At 44.5% G+C, this 13489-nt stretch overlaps 1 protein-coding gene across 1 annotated transcript in view; it reads right to left on the reverse strand.

The window, feature by feature from the left end:
* Window positions 1–7495, reverse strand: part of prex2 (phosphatidylinositol-3,4,5-trisphosphate-dependent Rac exchange factor 2) — a 94315-nt gene extending 86820 nt beyond the window's left edge. The window contains exon 1 of the mRNA XM_047567874.1: window positions 6982–7495. Coding sequence (XP_047423830.1) covers window positions 6982–7119 — 138 coding nt within the window. The 5' untranslated portion in view covers window positions 7120–7495. The remainder of the gene's footprint in view (window positions 1–6981) is intronic.
* Between the last annotated feature and the right edge of the window lie 5994 nt (window positions 7496–13489).

Here is a 13489-nt window from a genome sequence, read left to right on the forward strand (position 1 = left end):
TGTGTGCGGATGACCCGAGGAGGAGGCACCATGCCAAGAACATTGCTACATCGGAGCAGCCGAGACCTCAGCACTGTTCATCGCTTTATTCATCGTCACATAAACAGTTGTTTATTTATCATTTAAAGTGGATATTTCTTCCTCCAAAAGATGCATTTTGTAGTCCTGGTGATGTAATTAGATGTTGAATCTATCTGCATGACTTGGAGTTAATCTAGTTAAATAAGAAAGAAGGAAGAAAAAAAAAAAGAACTGCAGACAGAGGCGCACTTGTCCAACTCTACGAGCTTCTATGGCAATCCCCATTCAACTGCTTAATTAAATAATTTAGAGTGAAGTGGAATTTCCCATCATGTCTGTCTGGGGCAGCTGTCTGGACGGCCGCAGATTCACAGCCCTGAAAAGGCAACATGCGCCGAGACATGAACGAAATGGAAAGAGTGAGTTTGAACCAGAGAACATCGTGTACATGCGAACTTCTCTTGACATTTTCAGCAGACGAACCATCAAATCTAAAAAAAAAATAAAAATAAATAATGGATGAAAAATCAAAAGGAGATCTGCGCAGAGCTTAAGTAGTTGTGAGACGATTAGTGACATCAAGCCAGATTGCTGGCGAATAAACTGGGGCCCTTAAATGTGCAACATGTGATCATTAGACTGCACACGGCGGGCTGCACGCATACTGATCTCAGCAAATGCATGTTCAAAACGGCCGAGCGTGCCAGCTAAAACACAGAGCCCCTTGTGAAGACGACCCCTTCGCACTCCATAAACGTCCCGACAAGTGTCCACCGTGGTCCTTACTTGTCACACGTAGGCACCATGTGACCTGGGCAGCTGGCTCCGGGTAAATCAAAGGCCGCCTTCTCCTCTGGCCGGAGCGACAGCGGCATCTCTAACTCCCGAAGCTAAAGCCGCTCGGTGGATTCGGCGCGGGGGGTTTATTGCGGCCCTATATGCGGCGACGCTCCTCGCTGCCAAGAGGGCATCTGTAGCACAGCGCTCCTTCGCCTGGCCCGTTGGAGACAGTGGGGGAAGTGTACGTGTGTTTGAGCAGGAAGCGTGCAGCACAATGTAAAGACGGGGAGGTCCAGGAAGGAAGGAAATCCTGCCTGAAAAATGACTCTCAGACAAAAGCAAGAGAACTCTCTCCACAGTAATAACCCGTTAGAGGGGCTTTACACTGACAGGGAGAAGGTATAAAAGACTTAAACAAACAGCTATCAATGAAGGCATAGATTCCAATCACCTCTAGTAGGTCAACAACTTGGTATAATAGAGAACTATTACTTATTATTTCCCAGGGATGTTTGCCACATCGAGGAAATTGCTTTTTTTTTCTTTTTTTTTTGAGTATGCAAAATGCAAAGCAGCTCCCATTGCAGCACTGCTCAACGGGGAAATGAAATATTATCCCACTCATTGTTTTAATTGCTGTGGGAGTCAAGGTTAATGCAGAAGCCTCTGCAGGAAGCTAATCCTCACTATCCTCCTTCAGGCTGAAAAAGGCAGATTTAGCTTGAAGATAGCATGCTAAAAAGGTTTGCATGTGCTAAAGCAATACACTGCTAGGCACATGCAGAAATTACAAAGAGCAGAAACTAACAGCTGTACTGCACTGTGCTGTACTGCACTGTGCGGGCAAAACGAGAGAGAATGCATTTACACGAAAATCATACATCACCGCAAACATGGCACGAGAATTAGGCCGCTTGTGTGTCTGCAGCCTTGTGAAATTAAAATGCAAGCGAGCAACTTCACCAGTTCAGGGGGCCTCACAACGGGGACGGACACAACAGAGGAGCTGCCTGTGTTCACGGAGCAGAGAGCCCGACCAAATCCAATTAAAAAGAGTCGGGGAGAAAAGCATCTCACCTCTCTCTTTCCCTTCAGGTCATTTTTCTGCTTTTTTTCTCCCTCTGTACCTGGAATAAGGCTACATTAGGATCAATATTCTGATTCTCTGATTTCTTGCCTTGTCTGAGAAGGTCTGTGATGAGGAAACAGGTGTGGTAGGGAACGTGCATCATAGAAATAAAGTGGGAAATGTGGCGCGATATTAAAAATTATGAAAGGCAGAGGTCCAGGCACATGAACGGGTTGGGAACAGGTGTGGACCGAGCAGGCGAGTTATGTGGCGATCATCAACTCTGTAAAGAGGAAGTCATTACGGAATAAAGGAGAGAGCAATCAGGGCAGAAACAGCAGGCTGCCTTTCTGTGGAATCTCTTATCACAAGCGTTATAGAGACAAACTGACGTAAGAAACAGGCCGACGGCTGGCTCACTCTGCCTCTTAACCGCCCAGTTCACCAGCATCGCACGAGTGTTCAATGCGATTCGTCTTATCTGATCCAAACCCTTCCGGGGCTAAAGCGCACGGTGTGAGTCTCATTACGGCTCAACCAAGCATCCCCTCCAAATCCAGACAACAGCTCAGGATCTATTATTCAGTCTCCATATATAGCCTTTTCTCTGGTTACACGTTTGTTTTTCTTCTTCTTCTTCTTCTACTTCTTCACCCAGATCAGGATGCACTGACCAACAAAATCTCCAGTTCCTGTTTCCATCGTGCAGATCTCAGGGAGGGAGGCGATTCCTGACAGGGCCACGGATAAACAGGCAGGAAAGGGAGACGAACAAGAGGTCGGGACCTTCGGGGTCGCCGGCTGTCCGTCTAGGAGATATCATCCCTCTTGTCACGCCTCTCTTGACTTGACCCGCCTGTGGACTGCCTGGTGGTTACATGTCACAGGCAAAAGGAGAAGAAGAAGAGGAACGTCTTGGCCCGGCAGCCGGTGCCAAAGAGACCATTCCGGCCAGGATGTAAACAAATCCAAAACCCTCAGAGAGAGAAGTATAACCTCCAAATACAAATACACACCGACAGGGTTCACTTCAAACACCTGAGCCAGTAAAAAATCTCGAAGGCTGCTTTCTCCATTAGGCTTGTTTTTCCAACTTCCTGCAACCGTTTTCACACACAACTGATTTAAAGAGGCTACGGGCGCGTTTACTGACAAAACTCTCGTCTCCACATAAACCCCAGGAAGCAGTCGTAGCAAGTTTTAAAGACGTGACAACACGCATGCAAAAACCACATTTATTAACATCCAGTTCATGGAAGGGATTAAAGATGTGCAATATTACACTCACATTACACATTAGGCTTTTGTTGGGAGAGGAAAGGCTGCAGCTACGGGGCCACTTAATTCACTGCAAGGCTCTATGGAATATATTAAGTAAACTTGTGGCTCAGATCTTCCTCCAGAATCGGGACATAAAAGGTTTCCCCCAAGTCTTGCATGTTCTTTCTTAAGCGCTCATCATGCATGCAAAGGGCTTTCAGTGTCTATCTGTCAATGTTGAAGTACGGCAGATTAGGAAAAGCATTTCATCCGACAGTGTGGCCAAAAGACCCGACAGTTCATTAGAGTTCATTAGAGCGACTGTTTACATTGTGCCTTGATTTGTTCCTCTCATTGAGGCATTTCTAAAAAAAAAAAAAAAAAAAAAAATCACTGTCATTTTATTGGCTCGTCGCTGTCCAAGATAAACACCACCGCATCCACCGCCGCCCTCCATCTCCAGCTATAATTGTTCAGATAGGGAAGAGATATTTCACACAGCTTCCCTGGAGCCTTCCTCTAACTGTCAGACTACTGTGAGTACATTAAGAGTAAAAAGGTGGCGCTCTAATTCAGAGAAAGTCAGAGACGTGTATTAGAGAGAGTCTGGCCAACTAGGGAATGGAGCGTCTGAGCTGTCCCTCTATGCTGATTGGTTCTGAGCTGGCGTTTCATGGGCGCCATGTTTGATACATCTGACCAATGTTCACCCATAGAGAAGTGGCAATAACTGAGAATAGAAGTTAAAATATGCCACAGTGCTCAGCCTACAGCTCCAGCACAGGATCTGGAAAACACGGGGGAAACTCAGAAGGTTAAAAGGAAGAACTGGATGTCAGATGATTTCTCCTTATTATGCGAGGTAAATGTCTCTCGTTGATGTTTATCATAAGATTTTATATAGGAAAAATAAAGTCGTACCATCATTAATGTGAACCTTGATCTCAAAAACACCGCTTTACAAATGAATGAAGTTTGAAGCTAACCTAGCCTTATGCTAGCCTTGTGCTAGCTAGTTATCTAAACTAAAGGCCTAGAAAAACAGCAGCTAGCGTCATATATACTGTGAAACCCATGTGTTCATGTAATTTATGTCCATAAAGATAGATAAATTTAACTGACACAAACTTTTACCTCGGCTACTACCAACTTAGCGTGCAAATGTTATAATGATAATACGAAATAACAATAAGACTAGTTTAATTTTCAGTATTTCTGAGTACTAAAAAACTTTTACGCCGATGGATGAACACGGAGACTAAGGAGAAGTTAAACACAGCTACATGACTGATGATTGGGCTACAAAGCATTTTACAGGCTCATTTAAGATATTTAAAGTAAGTAGATGCTGGGATATTTAAGTAAGGGCCTTTTACATATTGACAGACGTTGGCGATAACATTTATAGGACCGTTATTGGTGAAAATAAGACATTTATTTCAACATAGCACATCCGCCCCATAGGGTTACACTGTACAATCTTCCCTCCAATGTAGCAAACATGGCGCCCATGATGTGAGTTGGCCAGACTCTCTCTAATATACAGTTCTGGAGACAGTCCCCATTTAGACCTTCGGGTACCTTCAAGATGTAATCTGCATCTTTTTTCCCACAAGGGGTTAGGTACATCCACACAATGGGCTCGGACTGTCCTGGGACATTTGGCGCTAATCATCCTCCGTGTTGTTTTCCACTACCTTAACAGTAAAGCATGTGTGGGTTGCATTGTGTTTAGGTCCCACGGATCAGCAGCAACAATCTCTGCTCTTCAGTTCAACTTTGCCTACTGACCGGAGCCTCATTGTTCTCCAGCGTTTCCTAACCTCAGAGGAATTCCTCCTCCAGGAAATATGGTTTACAAGGGAAGGCACCAAGCCCAGCCACTCGGAGAGACCACCCCCACTACCCTTCACCCTCCTGGCAGTATCCACTCCTGCATGATTTCGCTCTACCCTTTTCCCTTTCACCCCTCTAGCAATTTCGAGTCTGCCCCCTCTCTTTCTGCTGCTACTCGCAGCCTCCTGGATTATCCCACCGGGGAGTCGCACGAGGGAGGGGAGGGGTGGTCCTCCGTTCTGACCTCTAGACACACAGAGTCTTGTGTGGTTTGTAGCTGGTTCTCGTGTGGCAGCAGAGGAAGTGGGGGAGGCGAGTGTGTGTGTTTGTGCGGTCGGATGAAAGTCTTCAATATGACCCCTCTCCACAGTAGGGGCGTCTTTGATCATCTTCCACGATGCTTTCCAGGACCCCCTCTCCCCCCCTCCCCAAGAGATAGAGCAGCCGATAAGAGCGTCCTTTCCCCTCGATTTCTAGCTACTGACATCACCAAAGCCCCACCAGCTACAACACACACACACACACGACTAAAACAGTTATCTTTCACAGTTGGATCTCAATCCGACGCTTCCAATCACGGCGTTCCCGGGCCAGAACAGAAAGGCCTTGTAAGAATCAGTCACCTCTGAAATGAATCCCAGTTCCAGCGCTACAGGGGAGATAAAGGAGGGGTGGATACATTCCCCAAACCGCCCCATCACCACTAAGACAGAGGACACATTCCCCTCATGTAATCGCCTCCTCCAGCTCTCCAGTGATGCCACTTCCAAGAAAGGCCAGATGAAGTTGCATCCCCTCCGCGGCTCCTCTGTCCTCCATTGGAAACATCTGGGTGATGGTGGAGGGCCGGGGTGAACACACATAACACGTACATCTGGGAAAAGGGCCGTTCTTGAGGACGCGCAACACAGTGACCCTTCAACTTTTCTTCCCTGCAAAGTTCCCATCATGCTGAGAATCTGAAAACGCGGTGGAAGGCGTCCAACCTCAGACACTCAAGCGAAAGAGCTCGAGCATCCCATTAACGCGCTCGCCACGAGGACCCTCAACATCCTCAACAGATGCAGAAAAAAAACAGTTGTGCTTGATTTTACGACTGCGCACACTAAGTACTTTTAGCATCTTTAAAACTTAAGGTGTTATTTAATGTGAGACCATTACGCCAACAGTGCGAGGCCTCCTGCGATGCAGCGAGCATGTGTTAGCCTCAGTGTGAGGCCGGGGATGTGTTGCTAGCCGAGTGCCAGCCCTACTGGTTTTCATTTGAGTCCACCTGTGCTGTCTTTGGCAGGCCTCGCCGCTTCTGGGTTTGATGAGAAGTTGGCAGAGGCAGCCGCTAAACGCAACCTCTTGTACTTTCCATGCTATGTGGCAAGCGGGTCATTACTGGTTGGGATGGAACCGTGAGAAAGACGCAGCGAGGGGAGATATTACGTTTCCTGGCTGAACGTAATTTATTTATTTTTTTTTGTAATTTCTATGTAACACCTTAACACGGTGTTCCTAAATGGTGAAAATGTGCAAAAACTGGTTTGTTTTTTTCGGTCTGGTTTTGTTGAAATAGGTGTCCCTGTCTTTTGTGTGTCACAAAATGACTCTGTGACAAGATGGTCCAGGGTGTGTAATTATGTATTGCCAGACTATGAGCCTGGGAAGAGGATTAAACATCACACCGGCTGTGCAGCAACTAAAACCTCTTTTGTGGCTGTTCTTGCAATTTCACACTCGCAGACTGAAAGGTTAATATATCTCCATCAGAGGGATGAGCTCAGACAGTATTATATAGACTGCGCTCTAATGTTAGACTTCCTGCTCACAACTCAACGGCATGCGGGGTTTCTGCAGGATATTAGCACTTGGTGGAGGAGATGTTGCTCTGCAGGCTGATGCACCATGCATACTAAACAGGCAGGCTGTTGTTGTTTTTTTATTAGGAGGGTCACTTTGCGCGACTACAATGTTGCGCCCCGTGCACTTTGCGCGCTGCGCGTTTTAAAACTCTTCTCAACACTCACCGAGAGGAACTCTAGCGTCCCGACATAATCCCGTTCAGTCTTTAAAAGCTCGTTTAGGACGCACACTCGTAACCGGAGCTGCTTCTCCAGGTCCTTCCCGCTTTCGGCTCTGTGCTCACTTCTGCTCTCCTCAGTCATCGTGAGTGTACAAGCGCAAAACTTATTCCCTTCCAAAGGTTTGGAGTAGTCTCACATCACCGAGATGGGCTTCAGTGGCCGAAGCGTTGAGTTTGCAGCATTGTTGAAAAAAACAAAAACAAAAACAAAACAAAACAAAAAAACAACTCAACGCGCAACCGGTGTTTGTACTTCAAGTCCGAGAAAAGTCAGAAAAATGCCGAGACGCGCAGGAAAAATAAAAAACTGTTTGAAAATTAGACATAAGAAGAAAAGAAAGTTGCGAGACGAGACCTCTTCTCACACTCTGTGTGACTGAGCAGTGCACAACAACCGGACCCCAGTTAGTAGAAAGTTGAGTCCATGTGACTCCTTAAACCCTCATCCTGATCCAGCCTCTCAGCAGCCTTTAACGCAGAGGACCAGGGTCAAGTCAGCCACGATGCAAGCTGCGTCTTCCGGTTGTGGTGTTCAAAATAAAAGCGCTGCAACAGGTTTTGAGCTGAAACGCGCCATTGTGTAAACAGACTGACAAGACCATCCTACACACTCTTAGTGTTACATTTAAATACTTCATGAAAACAAATTTCTTGACATGCTCGAGATCCACGGTGCATTTCATTCATTATTTCAACTCTGGGAGGTTTTTAATTTGAAGGAGCGCTCGGTGTACTTCTAGGACTTTTATTTAATCAACTTGAGACTTGACAATCATGGATAGGACAAGAAAATTCTCAATGACTTTTCACCTTTTAACCTCGTAGACTTAACAGCGTTATGAATATGAGGTATAGCATACTTTAGTATGAGATAAAAATGATCAGGAATGTTTTATAGCTCTGTTTTAATTACAAATGGACCCAAAACTGGTGGATTGACAAAAGAAAGAAAACCAAAAATCAGTTTTATGAGTTGTTGGATTACAGCCAAACCTCATGCACCACGACCATAAACAGTACATATATATATATGTATGTATGTGTGTGTGTGTTCAGTCTGTGAGCACACCTTGTAGTGGGAGGAAGTGAGAGCCACTACAAAAGTTAACCGTGCAGGATAATTAAGTTGTATTCTTTTAACGACTTTCACTGCCGTTTGTCTCCTGGTGATAAAGTGGCAGTAGCAGCTCAACGGAGTAATGAACTTCGGTCATAAAACCTTGATTTAAATCGTTAAGTTGCAAATGAGCTTATCACTAAAATAAATAAAAAATAAAGTGAGATGTTAGGGAAGCTTCTCTAAATCACAACCTATTTTGGAGACAAATATCAAAACACAACTTCGCCTGACATCCTTTTTGTCCGGAAAAGCAGGCGCCTAATATGACGCTCCTGGACTGTTTACAGATATTGTTCTTTGTGTTGCATCGTCAATATGGAATAAAATATATGGGATAATGTATTAAAACAGCAAATCTTGGGGGAGGTTTACATAAAGATGAGCCCTTTTAACACACAGTAGTCAAATGACAAGGGCCTAGAAGGTAACACTTTTATTTCTTGGGAAACCGTTTGGGATAAAAGTTGACCAAACAAGTGAAAAACTATTCAGAAATGATCAATCACAATATAAAAAAAAAAAAAAACAAATTGCCAAAACAAAAAACATCCCCCTCTGCTAAAACTATTGGAGGAGAGGAGCGATTTGCGATTCAAAGCGTGAACACCTCACCTGTCAAACGTGGCGGCGCTTCGGTTGAGGCCCGAGCCGGTGTGTCTGCCGGCGGAACCGGCACGCTGGCATTTATTGATGATCTTAGAGCTAACGGAGGCAACGAGATGAATGCAAAGGGGTACAGGAGAGCTCTGTCTGCTCAGAATTATATCACGGGGGAGGACGGATGAACAACAACCAAAGAAAGACTTTTGTAGTGAAGAGGTGAATGTGAACCACCTCATCAAGTCTGGACTAAAGGCAGCAAATGTGTAGAGTTTGGAGAGCATCACCAGAGATTGTGCATCCGTGGTGCATTCATCTGGTTGCTCTCGGAGCCTTTAACTTTCCTCGCTGGTTCAGTGTGAGCACGCAATCAGAAAAACACTAATTTTGAGACAAAGCAAGTGAAACAGGAAGAAAATGTGTTCGCAATCTCGCCCTGATCTGTGCATGTCTGAGATTCTCGAGCTTAACTTAAAGGCTCCCGAAGTTATTTCCTCCTTTATATGATTCGTGAGAGCAGGCTGCATTTGAAACCCATTCGGCCGCCACCCTGTAGCAATAAGCCTGCAAACCTCACAGTCACTAAAACACCCTCTAAACGTCTTCTCATGTTTGACATTTGGCAACTCTCCGCTCTTCTTCTTTCTTTTTTTTTTTTATTTAAAACATTCGATTCGAGATAATTAAGCGAGCTGATGATTACTAGCTGCATGGAATAAATTCAAATTAGACCGAATCACTCTTTATTATTGCAGTTAAGAGAATTATACAAGCGCGGACCTACCAAGTGGCAAACAGTGACGTTTAATTAATCAGACTGTGTGTTTAATTAGGGCTGAATTCCCACTTACTGGGAGCTTAAAGCCATGTCTCGCCCCTCGCTGCTACATTTGCAGTGTTGAAGCAGCCTCTCGAGAAGCTGCTTAAGTGTTTTTATATAGAATTAGACACAGTAAGAGTCATTTCGTCCCTGGGTAAGCTCAAACCAGCCCATAAGTCTTTGTAGAAGATGTTAGGGAAGACGATCCCTAATCAATAATGATTTAGGGATTGATAAGTCCCATTCTGCAGGACATCTGTGCACTTAGTTCCATTACAGCTTTTATGTATTTCTGTATACTCTGGGGTGTGTGTGTGTGTGTGTGGAGTTTTTGGTGGCACACATTCACCACAGGAGAAAATGAGGAATGCTTCCCTAATTTATCAGCACCAGAGGGAGTGTTCGCTTTACAGAGCCTTTTTATGTCTCAATTACAAGTTAGTGTCAGTTTTGTGAGGTGAGGCGAGGACACGTCTCTCCGACACGAGCAAATCTAGATATGTACTATACTCTGGTGGTCAGATGCGGTACTGCATTTGCCTCTGGTGCGTTTTCAGCCTGAGGATTCGGCGCACTGCGCCTTTTCTGCCACCAGAGGGCAGTGTTGGTTATGTCACCAAAATAAAAGAGGCCTCTGTGACTAAAAAAAAAATAAAAAATAAAAAGGTTTTCCATCTGTCAGAGTTGGATCAGGCCTCAAAATGGGTCTATTTATTACATCTCGAGTGGGCCCTGATCCCAGCCCGACGCTGAAAGTGCTAAATTTAGCTCCTGGTCTGTGTTGGTGACATTTGCGGTGGGCCAGCTTATTGGTTTTCACGTCTGCCATTCCAGTGCAGGTAAATTTCCAACACATTTTATTACTCGTGACTTTGGCCTGTGGTTTAGTGTTCTGGGGGCAGCTTTTTTTTCCGGATTATTTGCACTTACACATCAAACACGAGCAAAGATAATCTCTTTCATTGACTCTGATACGCTCACGCGAGCTCTCATTTCCACCTGCATGACTTTCAGTTAATCAGTTTATGGTCAAACAACGGCGTCGGTCAAACAGGTTCAGATTCATTCTGGGAAACGCACATGGAAATAGACGTATAAGCATGGGTGTGGGCATATGTGCATTTTGAAATCAGGTTTATTACTTTAAAGTATTTTTATTGCAGGCTATCTTATTCAGATAAAACTTTTTTTTGTTTTATATATAATAGCAGAGAGAGGAAAAACACTCTTTGCCCCCCATATAGTCACCCCGTGTTGTTTAACGGGAGCACTGAGTAAATAAATAGCTTTTACAGAAAGGCATTCATTCTCAGCCTTAAATTCTAGTGAATCACAGTAGCTCCACTGTGGTTAATTTGCACTGATTAATACTGCACTGGTGCGCAACAGGTAGTAGTCAAGATAAGTGCTAAGTCTTGGAGTGGCTCTGTAACACAGAGTTACTTGTCTGCACAAATAATTCTTGAAGCCGCTTCCCCCTCTTTCCGCAAAGGTTCTGTCGGCTCAGTGAAACACAGCCATGCCGAGCGAAACACAAACATCTTTTATCGAGGTTATCACTTAAGCCCTGCAGCCATTAATAAAAATACAGTAATAAATGGTACTAGGTGATCCTGGCATGGTGTAATGAAATACCGTGCGCAAAAATAACAAGGCACCCTTCCTCGTCCCTGTAATAAGAAATGATAAGTTTCTTCCAGGCGCAGTTGGCATCGCGTTTAGTTGCCGTGCAATAACAAAAAAGAGGACGAATCATGAAAGGTTTACTGCGAGAATAAAGTACACGGTGCATTCATCTCGCTTCTCGATGCAAATTTGTGGTTTCCCGAGGTCCAGACTTGCTTCTTCGCGATGTGTAAGAATGTTTTCTAAAAAATATGAAATGCTGTAAATGAACTGAAATCTTCTGTACAAGAATGAATCCACAAATTCAGCTAATTCCATATTAATACAGAATCTCCTGCACTATGCAAACTCAGCTTCAAGCTGTGTCCCTGACTGTGTTTTACACCTTTAATGTTAAGCAACTTTAGCACTAACATAACATTTAGCTATGTTTAAAGTTAAAGTTATCAATCTGTCAATTATTTTCTTTATCTGTCAATTTTACATACCTCTAATTGCTTTCTCGACAGTTTTAACTTTAAACACAGCTAAATTTTACTAAAACATGTATTTGTCAATGTGCATTAAAAGAAATTTAAATTTGTGCTGCAATTTTGTGGGGGAAAATTATATATATATATATAAATGTCTAATCAACCAAAGACTTTGCGACCCCCTAGGTGTCGAGGTCCCCCTGTTGAAGACCTACGTTCTAAAGGATTTCACATGAATTTAATCAAATTTCCCAGTAGACATTCAAATTCAACTTCTTATTGAGAGACACATAAACATGGAAGGTTATAAAGTAAGGTAGGAGAGCACTTTACTATACGATATTACCTTCTATGTCATAGGTATTCAACAGGGGGCCTGTGACCCCTAGGGGGTCCGTGGAGGTACTGCAGGGGGCATCGCAGAATCTTTGGTTGATCAGACTTTTTTTTTTTTTAAATTTCCCCCTTGAAATATGATTTTAAATACACATTAACATGAATCCAACATATTTTAGTTCAGCGCAGCCACACTAGACCTGTCAATCTCAGCTTCCTGTACACAATAGGCCCCGCCCCTATTCCTATTTATAAACAGCACTAGGCACATATAGTAGGTAGGGGGTCCCTACTTAACCTTGGTCTGAAAAATGCTGAAGACCTCTTTTCTGTGTGTTTATAATTTTTCATCACAAATTACTGGTTAACCTTTGGAATCTTCTAAGAATTTTTAAAAAACAGAATGAGGGGGAGGCCTGTGTTTGTTTGACGTGACAGGAGCCACAAACATGCGCTACAGTGACCAGAGCAGCTTCGTTTCATGTTCCAAAAAACCCAGAAATGTCGCAAACCCCCCCGTCATTTGTAACGCTCTCGACAGCCTTTCCATTTTCTACAATGTAATGTAAGCACACTTAACATCTCTACCAGCAAGTAGCACTCTCCAGAAATCCTTTTCCACTTCAGCGACTCTTCTTCTATTCTCTAACCACTCACCACACTCAGGATCCCCCGTAATGCACACTGACTTCTATTACTGTAAGCAAGTCTTTGTGCTTTGTAATCAAACAGATGGAAGTCTGCGCCTGCAGATGTCTCCACAAAGCTCGGCGTATGTTTCATGTATGTATTTGTCTCGAGATGATGGATGGCTTCTTGGGGAACTCGGCGGCCCAAGTGAGGATGAGATCATTAATTAGAATTAAACCCTTGACACTCAGACGATCTGCATGTAAATTCTTCATTCTTTATGAGGGTGACACATTTTTTCTGGCTGCCAAATGGCCCTCTTCCCCAGACTCTGCTCCCATCTTTAACCCCTGCCAACCCCTCCGTCTTTCACTTCTCCCCTTTGGGGTCAAACGGTCGTGGATGTGCACTCGCAGCCCCACTCGGGGTCAGCTTCCACCTTTTCAGATCCCGCGGAGGGCCCCGCAGTTTTGAACGGACTCCCACTCATCACCGGCGCGGCCGCTCCAAACCCTCCTGTCGGACTTATCAAAGAGCTCTTTCACACCCCCTCCGCAGTGCAGTTGTAGTCCCGGTGGAGGAAAGTTGTGATTTACTGGCCCCGGTGTGCCAGCTTTTTAAGCTTTACCTCTAAAAAAGATGCTTAGTCCTTCCCCCCTCCCTGCCACAGACCGCAACCCAAAAGCAGTGCCACACACCCAAACCCCACGTTCCTGACTTTTTTAAAACAACACCAAACCCACTCCTGGCTGTGCCCTCGGCTCCTTAGTACCCGACATGTCACGCCTAACTGAGCAGCCAATGCAACAGCCCCCACATGCCCAGTGTTTTCGCTCTGCCTGCGACT

Source organism: Mugil cephalus, chromosome 18 (assembly GCF_022458985.1).
Source record: "Mugil cephalus isolate CIBA_MC_2020 chromosome 18, CIBA_Mcephalus_1.1, whole genome shotgun sequence".
NCBI lineage: Eukaryota > Metazoa > Chordata > Actinopteri > Mugiliformes > Mugilidae > Mugil > Mugil cephalus.